Genomic DNA, 27,423 nt, shown 5'->3' on the forward strand with positions numbered 1-27,423 from the left:
GTAAACTTTAATAATTTTATACAGAATGTTACTATGCTGCTTTATTGCTGTTGTGTAGAATCATATTGATTTTTAAGCATTAAAATGGGGTCATATTGGAAAATAGTTTGCATAGCACTGTATTAACTAGCCACTTGAATCAAAAGATTGAGGATTCATAGGACTTAACCATATAATCTCACACTTAGGTGCAATACTGGGAGAAATACTGCAATGTTGGAGGAGCAATTAGTCAGGCAGGGCATTAAATTAACTCCTCTGTCTTTTTTGTGATTCAGTCTACAGAGAAAGTGGGCCATCTGGATTTCGAATAACTTTCCTCCACGACTGACATCACAAAAAAATTTGTCATTCACCAAACTAATGTTTGTCCTAGTTTATCACATGCAAAATTTGCAGACAAAACTATACAATCTGAATTTTCAATGTAATCCATTGCATTAAAGAATTTTGGGGCATTTTGAGGTGTGCAGTACATAATGCTATGCTACCCACTTGAATTTTCAATTCAAGAACCTTTTCTCGTTCTGAAACACATTTTGTTTGGATTTAAGCTTTTCCATTCAATGCTGTTAAAGTGCTCTAGCCCTTTCATTAATGTGAAAGAATCAGGATTCTATTTCTGGACCCTCAGAATTATTTTTAGTTCAAACACAAAAGATAAGCCCCTATAGGAAGGCTTTGATCAAAATCAAAATCTGTGAATCTCATTCTTGTTTTTGTAAGCAAGATACAATAAAGTTAATCCCACTGTTCCACATTCATCATTCAAAATGCATTATTCTAGAGACATCTTTGTAAATCCTGAAAAGGGTTTGAAAGGAAGTAAAATGCAGAAGAAAAACCCTCAATCCATGATCAAGTGACGGCAACCGAGCCAGGTGAAACTTAACAGAATGTGGCAGAAGAAAGGGACTTCAGCACCACTTCATACGTGACAAATTACAGTGAGACTCGTGATAACATAGAATCCTACATTGCAGAGAAGGCCATTCAGCCCATCAAGTCTGCACCAACAACAATCCCACCCAAGCTCTATCCCTATAACCCCACGCATTTACCCGAGCTAGGCCCCCAACACTAAGGGACGATTTAGCATGGCCAATCCACCTAACCTGCACACCTTTGGACTGTGGGAGGAAACCGGAGGACCCTGAGGAAACCCATCAGACACGGGGAGAATGTGCAAACTCCACACAGACAGTGGTCCAAGCCGGGAATTGAACCTGGATCCCTGGCACTGTGAGGTAGCAGTGCTAACCACTGTGCCACCCCTTTTTTTTTTGACCTTGTTGATCCTTAAAAGGTCCTACTCTTTCCCTAGTTACTCTTTTGGCCTTTATGTATTTGTAGAAGCTTTTGGATTCTCCTTTGCCTTATGTGCCAAAACAAACTTGTGTCCCCTTTTTTGCCCTCCTGATTTCTTTCTTAACTCAACTCCTACACCCCCTATACTCTTCAAGGGATCCACTTGATCCCGGCTGCCTATGCATGTCATGTGCCTTTTTTTTCTTCTTGACCAGGGCCACAATATCCTGAGTCATCCAGGGTTCCCTACTTCTACCAGCCTTGCCCTTCATTCTAAGAGGAATGTGCTCCTGAACCCTGGTTAACATACTTTTGAAAGCCTTCCACTTAATTTGCCTTCACACAGACTCCCCCAACTTTTGAAAGTTCCTGCCAAATGCCATCAAAATTGGCTTTGCCCCAATTTAGAATTTTAACTTTTGGACCAGACCTATCATTCTCCATAGCGATCTTAAAACAAACAGAATTATGGTCATTGGTCCCAAAGTGATCTCTCACCAGCACTTCTGTCACCTGCCCTTCCTTATTTCCCAAGAGGAGGTCAAGTTTTGCCCCCTCTCTGTTCGGGCCATTGACATATTGAATAAGAAATTCCTCCTGAATACACTCAGCAAATTTCTCTCCATCTTACCCTCTAATACTATAGTTGTCCCAGTCAATGTTGGGAAAGTTAAAATCCCCTACTATTACCACCCTATTTTTCTTGGAGCTATCTGTAATCTCTTTACATATTTGCTTCTCAGTTTCCCACTGGCTATTTGGGGGCCTACAGTACAACCCTATCAAAGTGATTTCCCCCTTCTCATTTCTCAGCTCTACCCATATAGACCCTCGGATATATCCCCTCTCAGTATTGCCGTAATGTTTTCCCTAATCAAAAGTGCAATTCTCCCTCCTCTCTTACCTCCTGTTCTATCTTTCCTATGGTATCTGTACCCTGAAACATTGAGCTGCCATTCCTGTCCCTTAGCATGTTTCAGTAATTGCTGTAATATCCCAGTCCCAGTACCCATCCACGCCCTGAATTCATCTGCCTTGCCTGTCAGGCCTCTTGCATTGAAATAAAAGCAGTTTAATCCCTTGTTCTCTGTCTTGCTTTTACCTGATCTGGGACTTTAACTTTACTCATGTTGATTGGAATTGCTATAGCTCTAGCTCGTTAGAGGGGTCAGTTTTTGTTCAAAGTGTGTAGGAAGGTTTTTTGACTCAGTATGTAGATAGGCCGACTACAGGTGAGGCTATATTGGATTTGGTGCTGGGTAATGAGCCAGACCAGGTGCTAGACTTGGAAGTTGGTGTGCATTTTGGGGATAGTGACCACAATTCGATTACGTTCACCTTAGTGATGGAAAGGGATAGGCATGAACCTCGGGTCAGTAGTTTCAGCTGGGGGAAGGGTAATTATGAGGCTATTAGGAGAGAATTAGGAAGCATTGGTTGGACTAGGAGATTACAGGGACTGGGAACGTCCGAGATGTGGAGATTTTTCAAGGAGCAGCTACTGCGGGTCTGTGATAGGTATATCCCTGTCAGGCAAGGAGGATTTGGTAGGCCCAGGGAACCGTGGTGCACTAAAAAAGTTGATTCGTTGGTTAGGAAGAAAAAGGAGGCTTATGTTCGGATGAGGCTTGAGGGCTCAGGTAGTGCATTAGAAAGTTTTAGATTGGCTAGGAGGGAGTTGAAGAGGGAGTTAAGAAGGGCTAAAAGAGGACATGAGATGACTTTGGCTGATAGGATTAAGGAGAACCCTAAGGCGTTTTACAGGTATGTCAAGAATAGAAGGTTGGTTAGGGCAAGATTAGGGCCAGTTACAGACAGTAGAGGGAAGTTGTGTGTGGAACCGGAGGAGATTGGAGAGGCGTTGAACCAATATTTCTCTTCGGTGTTCACGCAAGGGGACATGAATGTAGCTGAGGAGGACACTGGGGTGCAGGGGTGTAAAATAGATAGTATTGCAGTTGATACGGGGGATGTGCTGGATATTTTAGAGGGTTTGAAAATAGATAAGTCCCCTGGTCCGGATGGGATTTACCCTAGGATTCTCTGGGAGGCAAGAGAGGTGATTGCGGAGCCTCTGGCTCTGATCTTCAGGTCGTCGTTGGTCTCTGGTATAGTACCGGAAGATTGGAGGACAGCAAATGTTGTCCCATTGTTTAAGAAGGGGAGCAGAGACTTCCCTGGGAATTATAGACCGGTGAGTCTTACTTCTGTGGTGGGTAAGGTTTTGGAAAGGATTATTAGAGACAGGATTTATAGTTATTTGGAGAGTAATGAATTGATTAGAGACAGTCAGCATGGTTTTGTAGCGGGTAGGTCGTGCCTTACTAACCTTATCGAGTTCTTTGAGAAAGTGACCAAAGAGGTGGATAGGGGTAAGGCAGTTGACGTGGTGTATATGGATTTTAGTAAGGCGTTTGATAAGGTTGACCATGGTAGGCTTCTGCAGAAAATGCAGATGTATGGGATTGGGGGTGATCTAGGTAATTGGATCAGGAATTGGCTAGCAGATAGGAGACAGAGGGTGGTGGTTGATGGTAAATATTCGTCATGGAGTTCGGTTACGAGTGGTGTGCCTCAGGGATCTGTTTTGGGGCCACTGCTGTTTGTAATTTTTATTAATGATCTGGATGAGGGTATAGTTGGGTGGATTAGTAAGTTTGCTGATGACACCAAAGTCAGAGGTGTGGTAGATTGTGAGGAAGGGTGTCATAGTTTGCAGGGTGACTTAGAAAGGTTGCAGAGCTGGGCCGCGAGGTGGCGGATGGAGTTTAATGTGGAGAAGTGTGAGGTAATTCATTTCGGTAGGAATAACAGATGTGTTGAGTATAGGGCTAACGGGAGGACTTTGAATAGTGTGGAGGAGCAGAGGGATCTAGGTGTATGTGTACATAGATCCCTGAAAGTTGGGAATCAAGTAGATAAGGTTGTTAAGAAGGCATACGGTGTCTTGGCGTTTATTGGTAGGGGGATTGAATTTAGGAGTCGCAGCGTCATGATGCAACTGTACACAACCCTGGTGCGGCCGCACTTGGAGTATTGTGTGCAGTTCTGGTCCCCACATTACAGGAAGGATGTAGAGGCTTTGGAGAGGGTGCAGAGGAGGTTTACCAGGATGTTGCCTGGTATGGAGGGGAGATCCTATGAGGAGAGACTGAGAGATTTGGGGTTGTTTTCGCTGGAAAGAAGGCAGCTAAGAGGGGACCTTATTGAAACATATAAGATGATTAGAGGTTTAGACAGGGTAGATAGTGATAGCCTTTTTCCTAGGATGGAGAAAGCTAGCACGAGGGGGCACGGCTTTAAATTAAGGGGGGGTAGTTATAGGACAGATGTCAGGGGTAGGTTCTTTACCCAGAGGGTGGTGAGGGACTGGAATGCCCTGCCAGCTGCAGTTGTAAATGCGCCTAGTTTGGGGGCGTTTAAGAGATCTGTGGATAGGTTTATGGACGAAATGGGATTGGTTTAGATTAGTGGGTTAGTGTTGTTTTTTTTTTAAAAGCTGGTCGGCGCAACATCGTGGGCCGAAGGGCCTGTTCTGCGCTGTAATGTTCTATGTTCTATGATCTATCTGGTACTAGGATTACTGACATTGCATTTACTACTTAATGTGCTCTTTGACTTCTGTGCTGTCCTCAACCTTCTCTTCCATCTCCCCTCTGCTTTGGGTCCCACCCCCCTGCCAAACTAGTTTAAATCCTCCCAAGTGGCTCTAGCAAATCTCCCTGCCAGGATGTTAGTCCCCCTCCAGTTCAGGTGTAATCCGTCCCTCTTGAACAGATCACCCCCTTCCCCAGAAGGGGTGTTCCAAAAATCTAAATCTGCGCCCCCTGCACCAGCTTTCAGCCACGCATTCATCTGTCTAATCTTCCTATTCCTACTCTCACTAACACGTGGCAATGGTCGTAGTCCAGAAATTAATACTTTCGAGGTCCTGCACTTTAGCCTTATGCCTAACTCTCCATATTCACACTTCAGGACCTCGTCCCTTTTCCTACCTATGTCATTGATACCAATACATACAATGACTTCTGGCTGCTCACCCTTCCCCTTAAGAATGTTCTGCAACCGCTCAGAGATGTCCTTGACCCTGGCACATGTGGAATTCACTGGTCCTTGTATTGAAATGAGGACCAACAAGCTAATGGTCTTGAGATTATGAAAACATGAGTTCTCAGAATCCCCACGATCTGTAAAATTCTGTGATTAACTTGCTCAGATTCAAGTACACATACATACATATTTAATCACTGTGGGAAGGAAAGATGGCTGTTTCCAGAACTGGAAAACCATGGAGTGGTCAAAGGTCCACATCCAATGTTAGTTGACACTCATTTTATGACATACAAAACTTTGCAAAAAATACTTTCAACTTTTCTTGACCTAACATAAACGGTTCTCTGATTTGATGAGTAATGGAACAATTCCCACATGTAGCTTGTCTTAACTTTCTGCATGATCCAAGAAAAAAAAAACATCCTTTCAATCATGAATACTTTTGTACATCTCCCTTACTGCCACATCTGATAAGATTCTTACTTCAAAACAGTGATGCAATTTCTTCCTTACTGGGAGTCAAGACAAAAAGAGAAAAGCAACAATGCAGATTTTTGATCGGGGCTTCAGGAAGATTAGGCTATTTCTTAGCTCTATTATTTAACATGATTTCCTCATCCACTCATATGTAATGCAGAGAACAGAACCAACAGGTTTCTAGAATTCCAACAGTTGAATGCAATGGCATTACTGGCATAACAAACATATTATTTAACAGAAACAGGCTGAAGTCACTAGATCCATGAGGCCTTGGGTAAATCTAAATTTTCCACCTTGAACTTCAAAGCTAGAAAACTTTCACCACACTGTATGGGTCCCAGTCCAGACTATTTCTATAGAATGAGGTTCCATGGCACCCTGCTTCAGCTTTTTGCCTGTTCTTCCAAGCAATTTCTGTACTATATGTGAATATGAATGCACCAAGTATTCAAAATATAAGCATTCCTCTCCTTTTTCTCAAGAGCTTGTTGAGCTTTATTATTGCATGGTTATACTGTAATTTAATGGTTCCTTCCTCTTTTTTGTTTCTTCCTTCTGTTTGTTTGACGTAACTTTTTAAAGCAACTTTTCCTTTCACTTTCTATGTTGTTTTATTTCTGTTATGTGTTTTTTCATTGTACTACGCTGGTTTACCTATTTCCATTTCTCGTTGTCCTACCTCCAAGTATTTTCTTTGCCTAAATCAATATTGCTCTGGGCCTTAAATAAGCTACCATCTTTCTGGCATTATTACCTGGTATCTGGAGATCTTACAAGTAAGCTAATCTATAAATACCTCCACCAGGAGGCAAGGGAATCCAGAGATAGGGAAACAAAAGCATGCTGTGTGTATAAAGCACAAGTAACACAAAGATACTCAAATTCATGTTTTGTTTTCAAGACTATTCATAATGGAATCAAAACATTTAATGTGTCAATATTTTCACGTTTGATGCAAATATGGTATTCAAAATGAATGTGAAAAGAAGTTGACCACTGTAACAAACAAGACCATCAATGCAACTTCAAGATTTTTATTAAAGTCTATGAAAATGTAAAACTCGAGAATAGGCTACCACTTGCTCCAGCGACAATATGAAAGCTGAATACAACTGACCAATTAAAGAGAAATTGTGCATATTTAAACAGAGTGAGTAATGAATGTAGCATATACTTCATAAGCCTCACAGAAGTCCTAAAGGTATTGGTCATAACTTTTACTGAATGTTGGCTTTTAATTATGGAATGCAAGTCCTTAAAAATAAAGGATTCTCCCACATGTACCATCACCTAACTACAGATTCAAACAGGTAAGTTCCCCATATTTTTTGGTTTCCGTCTTCCCACGTGCTGCTACACAACATACTGCACTGTATGGATTCTAAGCCACATTAAACACTGATGCAATCTAAGAGCAGAATATTCTTTATGCATAACATTCACTATAAAAGAGCGGTACTTTCTGGTTCACTGTGAATAATGCCACAGAAGATCTACTAATATTAATAACATATGGGGCAATGATCACTTTACATCAACCTGCAACATAAGCATAATATAGCATATAGTGGAAATAAACAGGTTTGGATGCCAGATTTGCAGATACATGTAAAACTGCACGGCTTGGATTAAGTCCTTCACTTAATAGTTTGCCAATAAAACCAATAAAGCATCATGCATCACATACCTGAAATATAAATTCACCACATAAATTCAAACATTGACAAAATTATATCAGAATTCATAAAAAATTTTTAAAAGTTTTCAACAAAATGACCCTGCCCTTTGCCTTTTAAATGCATCATTAAAGAAATAACAATAACTTACATTTATATAGAACTTTGAGATATTTCAAGGCACTTCACAATCAATGAAGTACTTCTCTGAAGTATAGACATTGTTGCAATGCAGGAAACCATGCAACTGACCTGGGCACAGCAAATTTGCTTGTAAAGCAAAATGTTAATAACCAGATAATTTGTTTTGTGATGTTGACTGGAGGATGAATATTGGTGAGAATACTGGAGGTAATTCTCCTGCTCTTCTTCAAAATAGAGTCATGGGATCAAAAGGGGCCTTAGTTTAACATTTCATCCAGAATACAGTATCTCTGATGGTACCGCACTCTCAGCACTGCACTGGAATGTTACCCTTTAAATTGAAACATGTCTAATTTATGGATTGAAACAAGGAAAAGAAAAAAAAGCTTTTTTTTCCTTTGTCCAAGTTCATCAGAATAGTCTGAGGATTAATCAAGATATTTCAAGCAACAACATGATTTGGCAAGGTAGATATAAAGAAACTACTTCCTCAACTGGAGGAATGTAGATTAAGGGATCATAATCTTAAAATAATAGCTATGCCATTCAGGAATGAAATCAGGAGGCACCTTCTTCCTACAATAAAATGTGTAGGTCATGAGGGGATTTACCCATAAGTTAACTGCAGTTCAGTATGATGTCTAGAGTATAAAAGATTCAGAACTTTCCAACTCAAAAAAGTTCATTGATGTCAAATTCACAATGTAAAATAGCCAAATGAATAAAAGCGGCAACTATTATAGCTTTGCTCTATTTCAGTGAAGTTTGAATGTTTTGAATCTCCATTATTTTCACATATTCTTAGTACTTTGTAAATATAACTAATCTTTCAAAGATATTAGGGGGCTTAAAATTACCACACCACCTTGATTTGACATGAACAGGAATGCTCTAGAGAAGTCCCACCAAGGTTACGGTACATAGTCTTGAAAACACAAGTAGGCTAAATCTATCTATCTCAAATTAAAAGGCTCTTAGGCTGATTGGTTTTACCAAATTGACACTATCCTCCCCTGAATCTGGCTAAGTCAGGGGTTCTAATTGTAGATACGCAGGGTAGAATAGGTGTAGGGTGATGCGGCGGCGCGGGCTTGTTGGGCCGAAGGGCCTGTTTCCCGTGCTGGGTTGTTCTTTGTAAAAACTGGGAAGACTGAAGCCATTGTTTTTGCTTCCTCCTTCAATTCTGTCCCTACTGACTCTATCCCTCTCACTGGCAACAATCTAAGATCAAGCCAGTTTGCTCACAATCAAATTTAATCCCAAGATTCTAATCTCCAATTAGTTCCATCACTAAGACTGCCTATTTCCATCTCTGTAATATTGCCTAACTTCACCCCTCTCAGCTCATCTGCCACTGACACCCTCAATCATGCCTTCACCACCTGTAGACTCAGCTATTTCAATGGATCGCTGGCTGATCTCCCTCATTCTGCCCTTATTAAACTGGAGATTATCTAAATTCTGCTGTCCATGTCTTATCTTAGCAGGTACCATTCCTCTATCACCCCTATGCTCGCTGACCACATGGTTAAGCAACGCCTTTTGATTTTGAGATTCTCATCCTTGTTTTCAAATCCTTCATGGCCTCACTTCTCCCTATCTCTGCAATCTCTCCCAGCCTCAGATTCTCCAAGATTTTTCCACTCCACTAATTCTGGCCTCTTGTGCATACTCAATTTCAGTTGCTCCACCACTGGCGGTCATGCTTTCTTGACTCCAACTCCGGAACATGGTTCATACACTTCTCCACCTACCTACCTCACTTTCCTCCTTAAAGATGCTCCTTTAAACTGACCTCTTTGATCATGTTTTTGGCCATTGGACCTAATTTCTACTTATGTGGTTCAGTGCTTTACTTCCTTTAGTAATGCTCCTGTAAAATGACATGAGGCATTTCATTATATTAAAGGCACCAAACAAGTTGCTGTTGGTCAAATGCCAGCTGTTGCTTCAAAAGCAAACTGTGTGTGAAGACCCATCATAAGTACTTGTTTAAGCAAAGGATTCTCAAGTCTTACCATGGAGCCGAGGAAAAGGATTAGGCCATTCAAGTCCTTGAGGTGGTTTCATTACTTTATAAGATTATGTTTGATCGATTCTTTAATTTCACTTACCCATCTTTGCTCCATATCCCTTGATACCCTGAAGTCATAAATCAACTTGAAAACTTCAATTGGCCCAGCTTTCACAGCCTTCTGTTGGAAAGAGTTTCTGATTTGCACCACTCTGCATGAAAAAAGTGCCTCCTGATTTCACTACTGAATAGCATAACTCTAATTTTAAGATTGTGCCCCCTTGTTTTGTCTTTGTCCACTTGAGGAAGTAATTCCTCTTGTATCCATCCTGTCAAATCCCTTTATCTGAAATCCCTTGATTAATCCCCAGTATAATTCTGGTGAGTCTTTGCTGCCACCTCCCCTGGGCTAATGTACCTTCCTTGTTCTTTCAGCTCTCACAAAGGGTCACCCTGACTAGAGACATTAGCCCTATTCTCTTTCCACAGATGCTGTCAGGCCTGCTGATTTTTTCTAGCATTTTCGGGTTTTGTTTCAGATTCCAGCATCTGCAGTATCTTGCCTATACCTTTCTTGAGGTTTTGTTCTCAAAACTGAATAGAGGCTGAAAACTCAATAGAGGATGACCATGACTCTCAAGAACGAAAGCATCATTGCCTCATCTTTATATTCTAATTCTTTTTCTATCAGCTGTTCCTTTACACCAGCTTTTAGAGAGCTGTGAAAATCTTTAACCTCATGAAATTGCCTTTAAATAGGAGTCCAATATTTCACACCTTTATCCTCCAGCCTGTCATTCAGAACTACCAGATTGCATCCATTCCGTCTCATAATGTTTATCCCTCAATCAACACCACAAAAAATAGATTATCTGCTCACTATCACATTTGTTGGTGGGAGTTTGCTAAGTACAAATAAGCTGCCACATTTTCTAAGTTACAACAGTGAGTACACTTCAAAGTATTTTTTGACTGAAAAGCGCTTTGAGATGTATGGTGGTCCTGAAAAGCATGATATAAATGCAAGTCTATTTTTCAGATAGATGGGTTGGTTATAGAATAGACTTAAATTGCTTTGTTCCTTAACAACCCCCAGTCTATCACCATTAAAGGAAAAAAATCAAGTTTCTTTGTCAAATCCAAAGTAGGTGGCCTTGCACTATCCACATATTGAACTTAATCTGCTATTGTTTCCCCACTCAATGACTTGAGTCACTTTGCAACTTCCTGGTTCCATCTACACCACTTACTGTATCCCAACTGCAAATTTAGATATACAATGCCTTCTTCCATCATTCAACGTATTAAGATATATCCTGAACACACTTGACAGTGCCAGGGACCTGGGTTCGATTCCTGGCTTGTCCTGTGTCTATGTGGGTTTCCTCCAAAGTCCGAAAGATGTGCTAGTTAGGTGCATCGTCCATGTTCAGTTCTCCTCAGTGTACCAGAACAGGTGCCGGAGCATGGCAACTAGGATATTTCACAGTAACTTCATTGCAGTGTTAATGTAAGCTTACTTGTGCCTAATAAATAAACTTTTTAGAAATGCACTGTTTTTCTGATATATACTTGCCTGTTTATTCCCATCAATATGACAGTTAAAATTCCCCCATTACAACCATTTACTACATGCTAGTTTAATTTCTGCATCTATACAATTTACCACTTCACAGCTGCCACAACAGTAACATTGACAAGAACAGAAGAATGGAGGGAGTTCTGAGGTAAGTTGGATTGAAGCCATGGAGCAATTTATACCAAGAATGCAAATGTCAAAATTGGTGCACTGGAAGTCTGCGAGAAAGGGGAGATAATTGAGCAGAAATTTGGTATGTAATAGACTGCAGACAGCAACGTGGAGGAGTTCCAAATTTTTACGTTGGATGGAACTCAAAAAGAGCTTGGAGGGAATTTTGAAGTCTGAAAGTGAGAACAATATGCATTTTTACAACGTCATTTAAGGACAGGGACAGGAGATGTGTCAAAAATTGAATACAATCTGGTGCAATGGGGGCACGATACCACAAAGGAAAATGTGAGAATGAAAAGACAGACAGAAGGAATGAAAACCATTGAGTAAATCAACAGAGGGTAATAGGAGAGGGACTTGGGAATTAAGAATTAGAAGATAGTTTTTCAGTGATTAAAGGGTGATGGCAGAGGAGCTTAGAGGTGAATTGGCAAAGCTACTGTTCAGAAATACAATGAAATGGTCAGAGTTAACCTGGTCAGACTTTGAAAATTTGGACTGCATGTTGATGGAAGGTGAGATTAAGTGACAACAGTAGGGCAGCAACAACACAGGAGTACTGGCAGTAGGCACTTGGGTGTTGAAATTACAGAAGGCGAATTATCACTTTGTGAAGAGTAAGTGAGAGAGATAAGGAAGGTATTTCAACAAAGACAACAATAAGACAATAAACACCTTAAAGAAACAGAGGCTGGATGATCAGGTGAATCACAAATGTATATTAAAGCACAATTGCACCTGACAAAAAGGGTACTCCAAAGAGGACTACAAACAAAGTGTATAGAAACTTATGTTTACGTGGATATTAGTCAACTAAATACAGCAAATATACAAATACATTCAAAATTTGAACAACTGTCCATCTATGACTGTCAATGGTAATCCTTTAGAGACCATTTGGTTTTGCAACACCCTCCTTTCATTTACAGGATTTTAATAAGCATATCATGCATTCTATACCATTTAACTCTAAAAACAGACCCTAGAATGGAAAAACACAGAAATTCCATATGGAACAGGAAGTCTCCACTTAATAGATATTTAAATAATGTTTAAATTTACTGATGTCCTCTGAACACTTACTGTAAGCACTTAATTCTAAATATATAAATATTTACTTACATCTTTTTCTGTTCGATGAGGGAACATTGAAGACTGGCTGTAATACAGACTTTCATCATGGTAATCACTCTCCACTCCCTCTGAAAACTTCTTTCTCGCAGCACCAAACATACTGTTTGTCACCTATTTCAAGAACAAAGAAAATATGTTTTCTTTAGTTTTTTTACATCAATTTGTATATTGATGAAAAAAATCCACGCAAAAAGTATTATATTTCTATCAAAAATGCTTTCATGTTTATATCTATATGCTTTTTGTTCAATGATATGCTTAATCGTCTAGAGCGTTTTTGCCACAACTCATCGCTTGACCCCAGAATTCTACAGCCAAAATGCTTCCTCCAAACACAACCGAAGAAAGGGAAAAAAAAATTCTTGCATGGTTAGTTTAACAATACATAGCACAAAAGTTTCACACAATGATTACAGTTCTTGAACACCCAGTGAAAAATATGCCTTCAACAAAGGCACTTCAACTCACTATTACAGGAATGTGAAATCCTAACAACATTCGCAACAAATAAAAATCAATGCAAAAGATGAACCACAAGTACAAATAATTTGATAGGAAACTCTGGGTTCGCCAGCATCATCGGGACATCTCAGATATTGAGGCAGTCCATGTCCAAATGCAGCAAGACTTGGACAGACAAATGACAAGTAACACCAGTGCCAGCAATACAACCTGCAACAAGAAGGAATGTAAATATCGCTTTTGCCATTCAAAGGCATTGCCACCACTGAATTTCTCCGCTATCAACATCCTGGGAATTACTATTGACCAGAAACTAAACTGGGCTAGCCACATAAATACTGTAGCTTCAAGAGCAGGTCACAGGCTAGGAATCCTGCAATGAATAACTCAGCTCCTAATTCCCCAAACCCCATCTACAAGGCACAAGTTGGGAATATGATGGAATGCTCTCTACTTGATAGAATGAATACAGCTCCAACAATACTCAAGGTACTTGACACCATCCAGGACAAAGTAGCTCACTTGACTGGCACCCCATCCACAGGCATTCACTCCTTCCACCACAATGCACCGTGATTGCTGTGCGCACCATCTACAAGATACACTGCAGTAACTCACCAAGGCTCACAGCAACGCCCAAACTCATAGCCACTTGCGTACAGAAGGACAAGGGCAGTAAACACATGGGAACACCAACACTGGGAAGACACCTTCACCATCCTGACTTGGAAATGTGGTACCATTCCTTTGCTGTTGCTGGGTCAAATCCTGGAACTCCTCCCCAAACAATGCATTTCCATTATCCAAAGAATAAAAAAACTGTTTAATTTTGTTCAAATCCCTATTATAAAAGACTCAAATTTGGCAGGTTAAATGAACAAGAAAAGCACGTAATCGATAGCAACTGTTATGGTTCAGATCAAAAACTCAAGTGTTTTATGGATCCGCCTGAATCATAAGTTTTGCATTTTGAATTTGGCTAGGATAAGCAGATGTTTCACTTCAGGTATAATTCAAGTGACCTACTAGGAATCTTTTACCAAACAAAGTTTATTTAAGAATAAACTTGTCATGTATCATAAGAAAGTTCGCAAGAACTGTTATCAATTACAAACAAGAAACAAAACATCCACTATAACATATAAGTCAATGGATATCTCTTATATGTTCCAATTAAAACAAGACCCATAGACAACAAAAAACCCTTTTCATAGGTTTAACACAGCATAGACCATTGCTCACGTGATAATAGAAATTTGAGTCCCTTGGTTGAAGTCTGCATTTCTCTGGATTCACTCCAAAGTTTGAAGACAAGACAGCCTCCCAAAGCACTAGAAAGACTCTAGTCCAGCCCCCAAGAAAGCAGGTTTTCACCCTTCAGCTAACCAGCAGAATTTTCAAAACAGAGGGAACGGATAAACACTTCTTTTTAACTTGCAGACCCTTCTAAAACTCAACTCAAAACCTGCAGCTCAAAGCTGAAACTATAATTCAATCCTTGTCACCTGATCTGCCCACATTTTTTTTTCTTCCTCCCAACAATGACATCACCACCTAAGGCTGTGGGCATGATTTAAAAAAAATCTCTTGAAAGTACACTAACCTCACACTGTACATCATCCAATGACACCCAGTTGAAGCAAATGATTTCTGCTCTCAGAAATGAGATTGCAGCATGGCTCTGATTCCAATTTCAAAAAAAAACAAAAAATTTAGGGATACTTGACTTGTACTTTATCCCCAGCAGCCAATTAATGATCACCACGACATACAAGATTTGTTGAGGGCTTTTTTATCATAAAGCAGCAAAAATAATTCACACAAGATGATAATAGATTTTTTTATCACAACAACCCATTAACCAGTCAATTAAAAGGTCAAAAAGTTTGTTTTTAAAATAAAATTAATTTAAAAGATAGAATAAACCAGTTTATAGTGTCTTAGTGTTTATTATAATGCATGTTGCTGGCAAGGTATATGAACAACTTTGACATTTTTGTTTTAGTAACTAATTCCCACATTCAATTTGGCCTGCCTCCCTTCAATGCATCACTTGTATCAATAACAGATTCAATAACAACACTACTGCATAGGTTCTGTCTCTCACTGCTCAAGAAACTGGGTCAGGATGCAGATGGACAGGAAAGCTCAGCTGAGGCTGCTCGATTCAATCACATTTAAAGTGGTGGCCTTGGTGGGTTAAAGAAATGTCTGCTTGGCATTTCCTCTTCAAACATGCTTTAACTTACATTAATAGCCATCTGTCAATTTGTAGCTAATCTACTCGATAGGTCAAGATTTTTTGAAACTCTTTCCCTCTAAATTTGGCAACTGGCCTCAGCAAATGTCATATTATGAGTAGCTCTATTCTCCACATCGCCTATGACTATTGAGCAACTGGGGCCAAACACAGGTGCAAAACTTCAATAAGTATCTTTACTGATGAAAGTAAACTGTAGCCACTAGATCACTGTTTATCACTTTTCTTCTGAAAGTTAGTGTTGAATCATCTTCCATGACTTTCAGGCAGTATATTCCCGATCTTAACAACTGCTTAAAAAAATGTTCTTTTCATTTTGTCTATCACCTTAAAGCTTTGTCATCCAGCTACTAGTCCTCCTGCCAGCGGAGACACTTCATTCATATTGTGATGAGTTTTGTTGGATAGCAAACTGCTCTTCAGTCACCATATACATTCAGGTTCTCAAAAAATTCAAAATTAATAGGTAGTGAACTGGTGCTTCTAAATGCATTCTGCTAAGAATGGTCTTTGCCACTTCAAATGTACATGGTGTATAATTCTGAATCATTTTCTCTACTGCAAGTTTGCCTAATTGTTCTATACTCCACAACTTCACTCCTGTTCCTTATCCCCACTCCTTCTAAATTAATGCTTCCTAGCCTCTCATTTTCATGGCAGCTTCTAGAAATATTTACCAGAGCCTTCCCCATTTCCTTTGTCTTCTCTTAAAATTCTAATGTATTATCCCATCATTTCCATATAGTTAATTCTATGAATTTTAATTTTCTTAATACTTCTATAGGTCTCAACTTCTTGATTGCATATCTGACATTCAACCATGGTTGAATAAACATTGGGAAGGGTGAAACCACCATCTTCAACCCTTTGCCACTGCTTCCATTCCATTTGAGTCGGATCGTATACTCCCATCATCTATTTGTCGTCAAGTTGTGCATCCAACCTCATAATCCTCGTCATCACAAACACCATCCTATATCTGCAACTCCAACAACATTACAGGTGATAGTGCCCTTTCTGATCTTCTAACTCCGGCTGTCTTTGCACACCACCCTATCTTTGCTCCATAATCCACAGCACAACTCAACGCCACTCGGGCAGTACATTTGAGCTTTCTCCCCAGAATCATCCATCATATTACTTTCTCTTTTTTGACTTCAAAATTGACCCTCTTTGACCATGTTGTTAGTCATCTTAAGTTCTTATCTGACAGTTGGATGTCTATTTTTTTGTCTGGGACCATTACATTAAAAACACTAAATATAAATCACAAACATTGCAGACTGCTGAACAAAATGGTTTGAGTCTCAAATTTGATTATAGTCTTCATTTATGAAAACTGACGTGCTATATCTACCCAAACCACTTGCCATTTCCTAATCCCTTATAATCTCTCTTCCTGACTAACCCACCTATTTCTTTATCCGCTATCATCTTTATATGCAACTAAGCTTTTAAAAGGAGTCATCTGGTGTTTAAGAACCACTATTATGAATATAGAGATTAAAATGTTATTTTCTCCTGCTGTTACAGTGAACTGGAAAATACAATTTTAAAAAATGTTATCCCACCAGAACACAGATCTATGAACTGCTCATTTTCACAATCAACAACTTTGTGGGGGAGATGGAGTAGCAATGTCTGGATCTTTGGTCCCTTTATGTATGGCTCCAGATTCTACAGAGATTTGTTTTAAAATGAAGTGCAAGATAGGCTGACCTTGTCTGTGCTCTTCGTTGCTGAGATACTGGAAAGCACCAAGGACAACAGAACACTGTTTCATTCCACGTGTGCACTTAATTATAAAATAAAACTTTTTAAAAGGACATCAGAATCATAATCAAAGAACAAATGTATCATTTTTGACATGATGAGGTGACAGGAAAAGAATTGCATCTGAAATAGAGAATACATGTCTTGCCCTCAAAGGGGCTAAGCTGATCTGAGTCACTTTTTCATATATATTATTAGTTAATTCAGAGATGTGGAAGCAGGTTTTGTACCAACCTTGGAACTCATTGATTGATGAGTGTCACAAGTGCACACATTTTTTTGAAACTTAGTATACCAATGCACATTTTTTTAAAATGTTGGATGGCATAATAGCAGTTTTAATGTCTTCCGGAGTATCTTTTCGTTTGTCATTCAACATTCTATAGTGTCATTCATTCAAACAAAAGTGGAACAAATTTATCTCAAGCTGGCTCGCTATGTAACCAGCTGTTACTTTTCTTTATGGATATAATTTTCACTGAGTAATGACACCAACCTCTAACAAGGTCTTGCAGTTTTGATTCGCTCAGAACCCCAAAAATCTGCGATCGCTGATGTTCATTTTGGAAAAATGCATCAATTAAATATGTGGTCACAGCTGTCAGATAATTCATATGCATGAAATATTATAATTCATTAATTGTTGGTGTAGTACTTGCTTATGTACTGACAATAAATTAATTGTGTAATATTTTTACAAACTGTCACAGAATTAGCATGCAACGATGAATGTTATTGCAAATTGACATTCAGGAATCATGCCTCCTATGACTATGCGTTACATGCCATAGGTTTCAAATGTAGTTATTTACACGAGATTGATACATGCTCAGATGCTATATTTATAAATTTCCTGCTGGGACACAAATACTCACAGCAAATTTAACAGCATGAACTAATTACCATTAACACTGAAGGAACACTGCCTCTCAATACATAGCAATATTATTGATAGCCTTCAGAAAATGCAAATACATCATATCTACTGGTTCTCTTTTATTTATGCTACAAGCAACATGCTCAAAAAACTCCGAATAGGTTTGCTAAACATGATTTCCCTTTCATAAATCCACGTTGACTCTGCCCAATCATATTATTTTGCAAATAACTAGTTACCACATCCTTTATAATAGATTCTAACATTTTACCTACCACTAACATCATACTAACAGGTTGGTAGTCCTCAGTTTTCTCCTCCCCTCCCTTCTTAAATATTGGGGTTACATCCTACTTTCCAGTCTGCAAGAACCTTTCAAGAATCTAAAGAATTTTGACATATAACCACCAGTGCATCCACTATCTCTTAAGCCGCCTCCTTCAACACTCATGGTCTAGTGGAGTTATCAACCTTTAATCCATAAAAAAAAACCTCTTTATTCACACTAATTTCTTTCAGTTCCTCATTTCCACTAGTCCCCTAATTTCCTTGTATTTCCAGGATATTTTCTGTATCTTCCTAAGTGAAGACAGACACAAAGTAATTGTTTAGTTTCCGTTTTTCCCTATTTTCTATTATTAATTCTCCAGTCTTTACCTGAAATGCACCGATATTTGTCCTTGCTAATCTTTCCCTTTTCACAAACCTAAAGAAGCTTTTATAGATTATCATGTTACTTGCTAGCGTGCATTCATATTCTCCTTCCCCATGATCAGTTTCTTGGTCATCCTTTGCTAGATTCAGAATTGCTCCCAATCGTTGGGCTTAAGACTTTTTCTGCCAACCTTATAAACCACATCCTTTGATCTTGTGCAATCTTTAACTCTTCTTTTGTCAGCCATGGCTGATTCACCATTCCTGTTGCGTTTTTGTGTCTTAGAGGAATGTATATTGTTGCAGGTCATGCAATATTGTTGCATGTCTACATTAAATCTTTTAACATAATCCATCATAATCAATGTGCCCCTCTTCCCTTCATAATTTCTTTTCTTATACTTTAGGACCCTAGTTTCAGAATGAACTATATCACTTATTAATAAAACTTTACCACATTATGGTCACTATTTCCTAATGGCTCCTTTAGAGCAAGGCCCTTTCTCATTAGATAATACTACATCTAAGATAGCCCAATCCCTATTTGATTCCGCAGTGTACTGCTTCAGAAACCCATCTCATACACATTTCAGGAAGTCATCCTCCACAGCATTTGTGTCAATTAGGTTCACTCAATCTGTACATAAATCAAAATCACCCATTATTACTGTATTACAATCTCACATACTCGTCATCAACATTAACACTAGTTTGGTGGCCTGCAAATAACTCCCACCAACGTTGATTGCCCCTTGCTGTTTATTAGTTCTTCCAAACTGATTCTACATCTTGATCTTTCAATCTAAGATCCCCTCTAATACCTTATTAACAACGTTCTACCCTACCTCCTTTTCCCTTCCACCTATCCTTCCTAAATGACAAATATCCAGTTCCAGTCCTGGTCGCTCTGTAACCACATCTCTGCAAGGCAATTATATCATACCGGTTTGTTTCCATTTGCACCTTCAGATGAAATGCGCTAAACTTTGCCTTTTTAACATTATTGCTTCCTTCCAGTAAAATGAAAGAAAAGTTTAAAGGCAGAAGCAAATTTTGCACTCAGTATGTAAACTACTACCAAGACAATTCTTTAATGAAAAGTGATTTATAGAATGCTAAAATAAATCTAAGGTAAAATTTTAGTTGTAAGCAAAATACCAAAGTATTCCAAGTGCCTGTGGAACTATATCACAGAACCTCTTCACTAGTAATAAAGGGAAATTTAAACAATCATTAAAAACAGTTCCCTCTGACGCAGGTCCTACTGCAGGGTCGGTCATCTGGAACTGATAGCAAGCAATGAAATAAAGAGAGGAAGCTTCTCTTCCTACCTTGCAAGAAACTGTCTGTCTTTTATAATCTAACTAACAGACAAAACTGAATCAGAAACCAACTGCGCATGAGAGGGGAAAAAAGATTAACATGCAACGTCATCTGAAATAAAGTTAGGAACTCATGAACAATACTCGTGAGGAATTTCACTTGAAACATGGAAGGAACAAACAAAACTGATAAAAGTATAAAAGCAAAAAAATACATATAGATACTAATGACCATATTTACAAGTTCACTTGGGACCACTTGAAGCAGTTCAACAATACAAAAAACTACTGCTAACATACTTTACACCCACTTGCTGGTGAAATGCGCACCTAGAACACACTTACATTGGAAACTGTTATCACAACAAAATTATGGCCTGTAGTGCTGGCTTATATTTACTGCTGCTGCCTGTGCTTTCAAAGGACCTGTAGAAACCCATTTCACTAAGTGCATCTTGGTGCCTTCAGGGGACCTAAAGACATTCACTTTACGAGATGCCTCTGAAGACATTTCTGCTGCCTCATTTATATTGCAAAGGTAACTTCATACAAAATATCAAAGCAAGTTCTTGATTCAAAATCCAACATTTTTAACAAATCTTTTCAGAAAGAAAGTCATTTTTATCGGTCCAAAAGCATATCACAAAGTCTCTCATGGAAGAGCTCTGTTCTTTCCATGCAGTCTGAATAGAAAAACTAAGTATTGGCTAAAGTTTAATGTTTATTTATTAGTGTCACAAGTAGGCTAATATTAATTATGCAATGAAGTTATTATGAAAATCCCCTAGTTGCCACAGTCCGGCACCTATTCGGGTGCACTGAGGGAGAAGTTAGCGTGGCCAATCCACCTAAACAGCATGTCTTTCAGATTTTGGCAGGAAATGGAGCACCTGGACGAAATCCATGCAGACACGGGGAGAACATTGGATTTTGTTCCATGGGGATCGTCACAACCTAAAGTAGAATGTCTAAATTGGAAGTGAGCTAATTTTAATGGGCTGAGAAGGATTTAGTCAGGGTAAATGCAACCAAAGCCTGAGAGGAAAAACTGTAATAAAACAACACTACTCTTTAAGGAAGAGGTGCTTTAGGTACAGGTTAGGTGCATTTCAACAAAAGCTCCACGGGCTCTTTGGATGTTGGAGAATAAGAAGAAACAAAAACAGAATATGATAAAATAAAAACAGACTGTGTATGATTTATGCCAGATGAACTCTTCAAGCCAGAATCAGGTCAAACATGATAAGTTGAGAGGGGAAGTGAAGAGGAAGACAAGACTGACAAAGAGAAGGTATGAGGATAGCACAGTAGTCAATACAAAAAAAGTCAAAAATCTTCTACCAACATGCAAACAGTAACCAGGTAATCCAAGATGGAGTGGGTCCTAATAGGGGTAAGGGGCACAGGGTAAGAATAGAACACTCAAGAGTATTTTGTATCACTGTTTGCTATGAAGAGGAACCTGAGAAAACACTGGTAGAGGCAGAGACAGTGAAGGCAATGGATTTAGTGAAAATTGAGAGCAGGAGGTTCTGGAGAGCCTGGCTCTACTTATGGTGGACAAGCTGCCTGGTCCAGATGGCTTGCATTCCAGATTGCTAAAGGAAGCAGGGATGGAGATAGCAGAAGCACTTGCCATAATCTTCCCTGGGTACGTAGTCGATGACAAAGGATTGGAGTGTAGCCCATCTGACACCCTTACACAAGAAAGAATGCAAGGACAGTCCTAGCAATAGGTCAGGTTAGCATCAGTGGTGGGCAAGGTTTTAGAAACATTAATTAGGAAGAAAAATCAAAGTCACTTGTGGAGGTTTAAGTTAATTAAGGATAGCCAGTACAGATTTGGAAATAAACAATTGTGCTTGGCTAATCAAATCAAAATTTTTGGTGAACAAATGGAGAAGATTGGTGCAGTGAATTCAATGAATATTGTCAAAATGGAATATGGATTTTAAGCAAGTGTTTGACAAAATAACCCCACAAAAGGCTGGTTAGCAGAATAGCTGGTTCATGAAATAGAAAGGTTAGTGTCAACTTAGATTTTAAAAATTGACTTAAGGAATAGAAAACAACAAATCGTGATAAATGGATATTTTTTAGACTGGAGGATGGTAAACAAGGCTGTTCCCCAAGAGTTAATGCAGGAAACACTGCTTTTTTGATATATAAATTTATAAATGATTTAGATATTGAAATACATTGTAAAATTTCAAAATTTAATGATGCCAAACAAACTAGCAGGCGTGGCAAACAGTGAAAATGATATTAATTGACTGCAACAGACTACCAGAATGGGCAGCTAAGTGTCAGAAGGAATTTAATACAGAGAAGTGTGGGTGATACATTTTGGCAGAAGGGATAGGAAGAGGAAATATAGATTTAATGGTACAGTTCTAAAGAGTGTGCAGGGACAGAGAGGGCTGGGGGATGAATGTTCATCGATCTTTGAAGATGTCAGGACATATTGAGACAGCGTGGTTAGCAAAGCATAAAGGATCTTGGGTTTGTAAATAGAGGTATCAAGTACAAAAGCAGGGAGATTGTACTGAACCTTCATAAAGCTCGGTTAGGCCACAATCATAGCATCCAGTTCTGGTCACTACACTTTTGTGTCTTGACATCCTGCAAAGGAGCTTTACCTGAATGGTTCCAGGGATAGGGGATTTTAGCTAGATTAGACTGGGGTGTTCTTCAAGGAGCACATGAAAATATGGGGAGATTTGATCAATCCGTACAAGATCATGGCAGGTTTGGATAAGGCAGACAAGGAAAAACTGTTCCAATATGCTGTTGGTAGAGGACTAGAAGACACAGATTTATGGTTCTGGGCAAAAGGTGCAGGGAAAGGCAAGAAAGAACTCGTTTTATGCAGCAAGTGATAATAACCAGCAACCTGCTGCCCATGAAAGTGGTAGAGGTAGAGATGATCAAATGGATGTCAAATAGGCACCTGAGGGAAATAAACTTGCAAGGCTACAGGAATAGAGTGGGAGAATGAATGTGACCGGAATGCTGCAAGGAGAGCTGGCATACACTCAATGGGCCGAATGGCGTTTTCCTGTGCCATAAATGGCTCTATGCTTCTAACGAATCCTCATTTTAGTATATTAAAATTATTAAAAAGACTCAAACCAACAAAAACTCACATTTTTGTAATGTCTTTAACACAGAAAAGAGCGCAATAAGATGCTGTGCCAAAGGAGCAGAGACCAGGTTGGTTCGTTCAAAGAGATGTGTTTTATGAAGGCTCAAAAGAGGAATGGAGGGATGGAGATGCAGGCAAGTGCTGGGAGTCGAGGCCCAAAAGGCTGAGCTATGACTGCCAAACAAAAAGATTGGATTCACACTGCAAATTCAGCATCTGTCTAAAATGATACAAATTCACAAAGACACTACACTAGTGTAAATCAGGTATCAAGGTACAAAATGATCCAAGCGCAACACAATGAGACTGCCTTATTCAGTGTCAGATCTGGACCCGACCTCAGATTCAATTGGCACTTACACTATAATTGCAGCATAGGCGAAGCAAAACCATTTCTGTAGTTGGGTAGTATGAATGCACAAGCAATTTGTTGGGAGGTTTCTCTGATGTAGCTCAAGTTAGAGCACTAAAAAGCCTCCACTTTACCAAGAAGCAGTATCTGTCAAAATATACAAGTGAGACACTGTCTTTAGTTCTTTGCTGATCCATACTGTCTCCAATACAGGTGTCAGAAAAACATCAAATGGCATCAAGGTTCAAGGACTCTTCCAAGAACATCATTAACAAACTTGAGCTATATCCCTTTGAAGGATTTCTATTGTTTTGACTCTGAATAAAAATCATTTAAGATGTTCATGTACAGGATAAATTGTTTATGCTTTGTTTTAATTTATAGTTTACGTCCAAATGTTACATTGATTTACAAATAAAGACAAGCTATAAAATGATGTGCCAGTAGAAAAAAAAAGTACCAGTCACATCTATCTGATTAAGACAGCCTTCCTGCACCTAATTAAAAAAAACAAACTAAATGTGCATTTTTTTATTCAGGCATTAGTCTTGTTCAGGTGTTTGCAATGGCAAATATATACTTTCTGGCCTCCACAGAGCACAGACCTGCCTTTTGAGTTCCACAATCTGCCAATAGAAGTACAATATCCTCATTTGGCCCACTAAGTATATTTATGGCATCAGGGTATTTGTACCCTATTGCCAGAAAATTGCACCATGTCAATACATGCATAATATAGTGGCTCAGCATATCTTCATTAGGTACAACTCCATTGTTTTTTTAGCAGATTGTTTTTATAAGTAAAACAAACATGGATAGAATATTTTTATTTATTTTCAGAGCAGGGTTGATATTGCAACAAGGTAGATTGTTGCCTTTAAATACTGGGGTTTTTTTATTCAAATGTTTTCTCATTAGGGACATGAGTGTCTCAATCGTAAGCAGCAGAAAAAATGAGAGTTAGGTGCAACATTACGCACATGTCAAGGTCAGCCCTGGTCAAGTGGAAAAAGTTATACCTGTTTTCAGTAAGAAATTTAGGTCAGGATGCTGGCAAAGGAAGACAAAATAATGAGGGATTTCTTGCTGAACGCACTGCAGCAGTTCTGGCAAACAGAACGAGGAGATCCACTTTTCTTTCCCCATTCCCCCTCCCTTTCCTCCTCCAGTATTTTGGAAAAAAAACCATGTGTTACGTGGCTTCACCCAAAGAAACACAAGGCTTCATAAGAGGCATCCCCATATTATAACTTCTGTATTACTTTCAAATTGTTATAATTATATAAAACACATTAAAATAATTGCAAACAAACTATTCAACAGATATTCAACGTTAAATTTACTTGGCAGTTTAAGTGTTTGAATATCTCTGAAGTAAAATCTTCTAATGTTGCGATATTAGGTGATAAGTTGTGGGATTTTCTTCTGTCTGATGGTTGGCTTGCAGTGGTAATGGACAGACAGCTTAAGATGATTACTACTAGCTAAGGAATAATTTACTTAAACCTCTGCTAGATGTTGCTATGCCTGATGTTTAACTTCTGGAGTTGCTGTCCAATTTGCCCTGCTCTTCCACAAGCTCCAGTGTATGGGTATGCCACTGAGAAACTCAAAATTGAAACATATTAAGTGTCATTTCTGTACGCAGCCACTAGATTATCACCTAACAAACTGCAAATGTTAGAGAACTGTCCCTTCAGTGTCTGTGAATTTTTAATGTGGTAAAACTTAATTACTTGTAAACAATATCTGTCACTAGAAATCTACTTCATAAATGTGGAGTCTCATTCCTTCAGATATTGATGGATCTTTTAAAAATATTTGATGTTTTCTTTGCTTTTCCTTTCTCCTCTCTCCCTATTAATCTCGTTTTTCTCTTTAGCTGTCTTGCTTTCTGTATGTTTTCAGACTCCTGATGACTGCATTGCTGCTCAGAAGTCCATGAAAGTATTTGCAGAAAGTTACAAGCATAATGAATGGCAAATGTCATTTCTCCACCACTGAAAAATATGGACCATTATTCTGATCAAAAGTTACATAGGCTAGAAAAAATATCCTTAAGGTTTCACACATATCAACAGTTTTTATATACAGTTTCATTCAGTGAAATGTGTTCAATTTTATCTGCACAAACCAAGTCAAATAATCAATCAACAACTTCCCAGGAACTTATAGCAATAAGAACTTACATCAATAATCAATCAGTGCATCACTTTTGGTGCAAAATCATTTAGTGCACACAATGTATGAGCTGAAGATGACAGATTAATAATATAATTGATTCAAAGGGTAGAGTCTGTTCTGACAGCACAAATCTCCTGTGTCCTGCTTATGGTACCTTGTGCCAAACAAAAGAAATATTTCATTGCAAGTACTGAAGAAAGGAGAGATTTTCACCTTCAACTTCCTTTGGGTGGTTTAGGGAATGTACTTTACAATAGGACCTGCAATAGGTTTGGGATCAATGCTAAGTGCATTCACACATACAAATTTAATTTGCTGGGTGGCACCAAAATGTGCTTCAAGTAGCAAATAAATGCTTCAAAATTTGCTTCAAGTAGCAAATAAACATTACTGACAAAATTGCTTCAATTTTTGGTGGATACAAATTGCCTCAATAGATCAAATGCCATGGATATGCTTGGTCTGCAAAATTATTTACCCAACGAGTCTCCCAACTAACAGAATCTACTAGACGTAGAATATAAAATAATTCTTCATTGTGAGCTCATTATACAGGAATGACACGGGTTATTCAGAATTCTATTTTTCTTTGTCTTCTGCCTAAGTTTCAGTTAACTTGTCACATCTAAAACATTAACATTTTGCATTACCCTCATGCTATTTCACTATTGTTAGGGATTTTACTATCGGATCAAGCTTGCAGAGTATTGCTTCTATAAAAAAGGTAAATATTGAATTACTTCACTATTTTCTTTCCAAGGTCAGTCTTAAAAACATCAGTAATGAAACATTATGGTAAACATCTGTTTAACTTCTTGGGGCGCAATCCTACTGGCTCACTGTACTGGGAATGTAGCAGGCATGGAGGAAAAAAAACAAATTGCACCAGGCAAGAATTGGTTTTGTATCTTCCAGCCTTGTTTTGCCAGCAAGATTACATAGAAGTGATCCAAATTGATATCGCTTGCCTGCTCCCCGCACAGCTTCTGCCCCCTCTCCTCCCCTCCCCCCCACCCCACCCCTTGCCAGTTTAACATCACACCAATGAGAATCACTGAATCACTACAGCCATACACCATGGCCATGCTGGGGGGCATACTGAAGCTTCCGGGTGGTTGGGGGCAGAGCCTTGCAGTGCCCACTCAGCAGTGTCAGCCTGGCAATGCCCAACTGGCACCATAAGTGTGCCAAGGTGTGGTGCTATGACAAGGGGGGGGGAGGGTGATAATGCAGGGGACGGTTATCAAGAGAGTTTGCCATCATGGGTGGGTGTCAGCAAAGGGACTTATCAGGAGGGTCCAATGTCCGTTGTGGGAGGGGATGGTTAATCTCTCAGTTCAGTGGATGGGGACACCCTGTGCAAGGGCCCCCAAGCACTCTGAACCCAGCTTCCCCGGCATACTTAGACTCCATCCATCCATCAACCCAACCCCCTCCTCACACAAAGCTCCCAGCTATCAGAAAAACTCATGCCCATGAAGCCTGTGAAGACAAATTCAAGGATTAATTTAGCCTTTTCTAAACTGATCTACAATCACAGTCACTAGGATAGCGAGTAAAATTTTTTTTCCCATTATTTGTGAGCCAAGAAACTTCAAGTTAAAATATAGTAGCCTCGTGCAATCTATTGATCTTCATTTATGTAAACCAGAGATGTTAGTTTGATGTATTTTTCCATCATCGAAACACATTATTTCTAATCAGCAAATTACACTGACAAGGGCGTACTTTTCAACCCTGGGCAATGCTACAGTTTCAGAAATTGCATGTGCATAATGTCGCACTTTGATCCTTACAAAGAGAGTATATTCCTTGACACTAAATCTGACGCA

General features: G+C 39.0%; 1 protein-coding gene across 6 annotated transcripts in view; it reads right to left on the bottom strand.

The window, feature by feature from the left end:
- The window catches only part of cnot2 (CCR4-NOT transcription complex, subunit 2), a 131,472-nt gene that overhangs the window by 62,090 nt on the left and 41,959 nt on the right, over positions 1-27,423 (bottom strand). For 4 of the 6 annotated variants that reach the window (XM_080191206.1, XM_080191207.1, XM_080191208.1 and 1 more), the window contains one exon: positions 12,551-12,673. In XM_080191206.1, coding sequence (XP_080047332.1) covers positions 12,551-12,661 — 111 coding nt within the window. In that variant the 5' untranslated portion in view covers positions 12,662-12,673. Of the gene's footprint in view, positions 1-12,550; positions 12,674-23,415; positions 23,555-27,423 lie in introns of all 6 variants that reach the window. The other 2 variants (XM_080191211.1, XM_080191205.1) reach the window with 1 other exon arrangement.

This window comes from Carcharhinus amblyrhynchos, chromosome 6 (assembly GCF_965287045.1).
Source record: "Carcharhinus amblyrhynchos chromosome 6, sCarAmb.v2.hapA, whole genome shotgun sequence".
Taxonomy (NCBI): domain Eukaryota; kingdom Metazoa; phylum Chordata; class Chondrichthyes; order Carcharhiniformes; family Carcharhinidae; genus Carcharhinus; species Carcharhinus amblyrhynchos.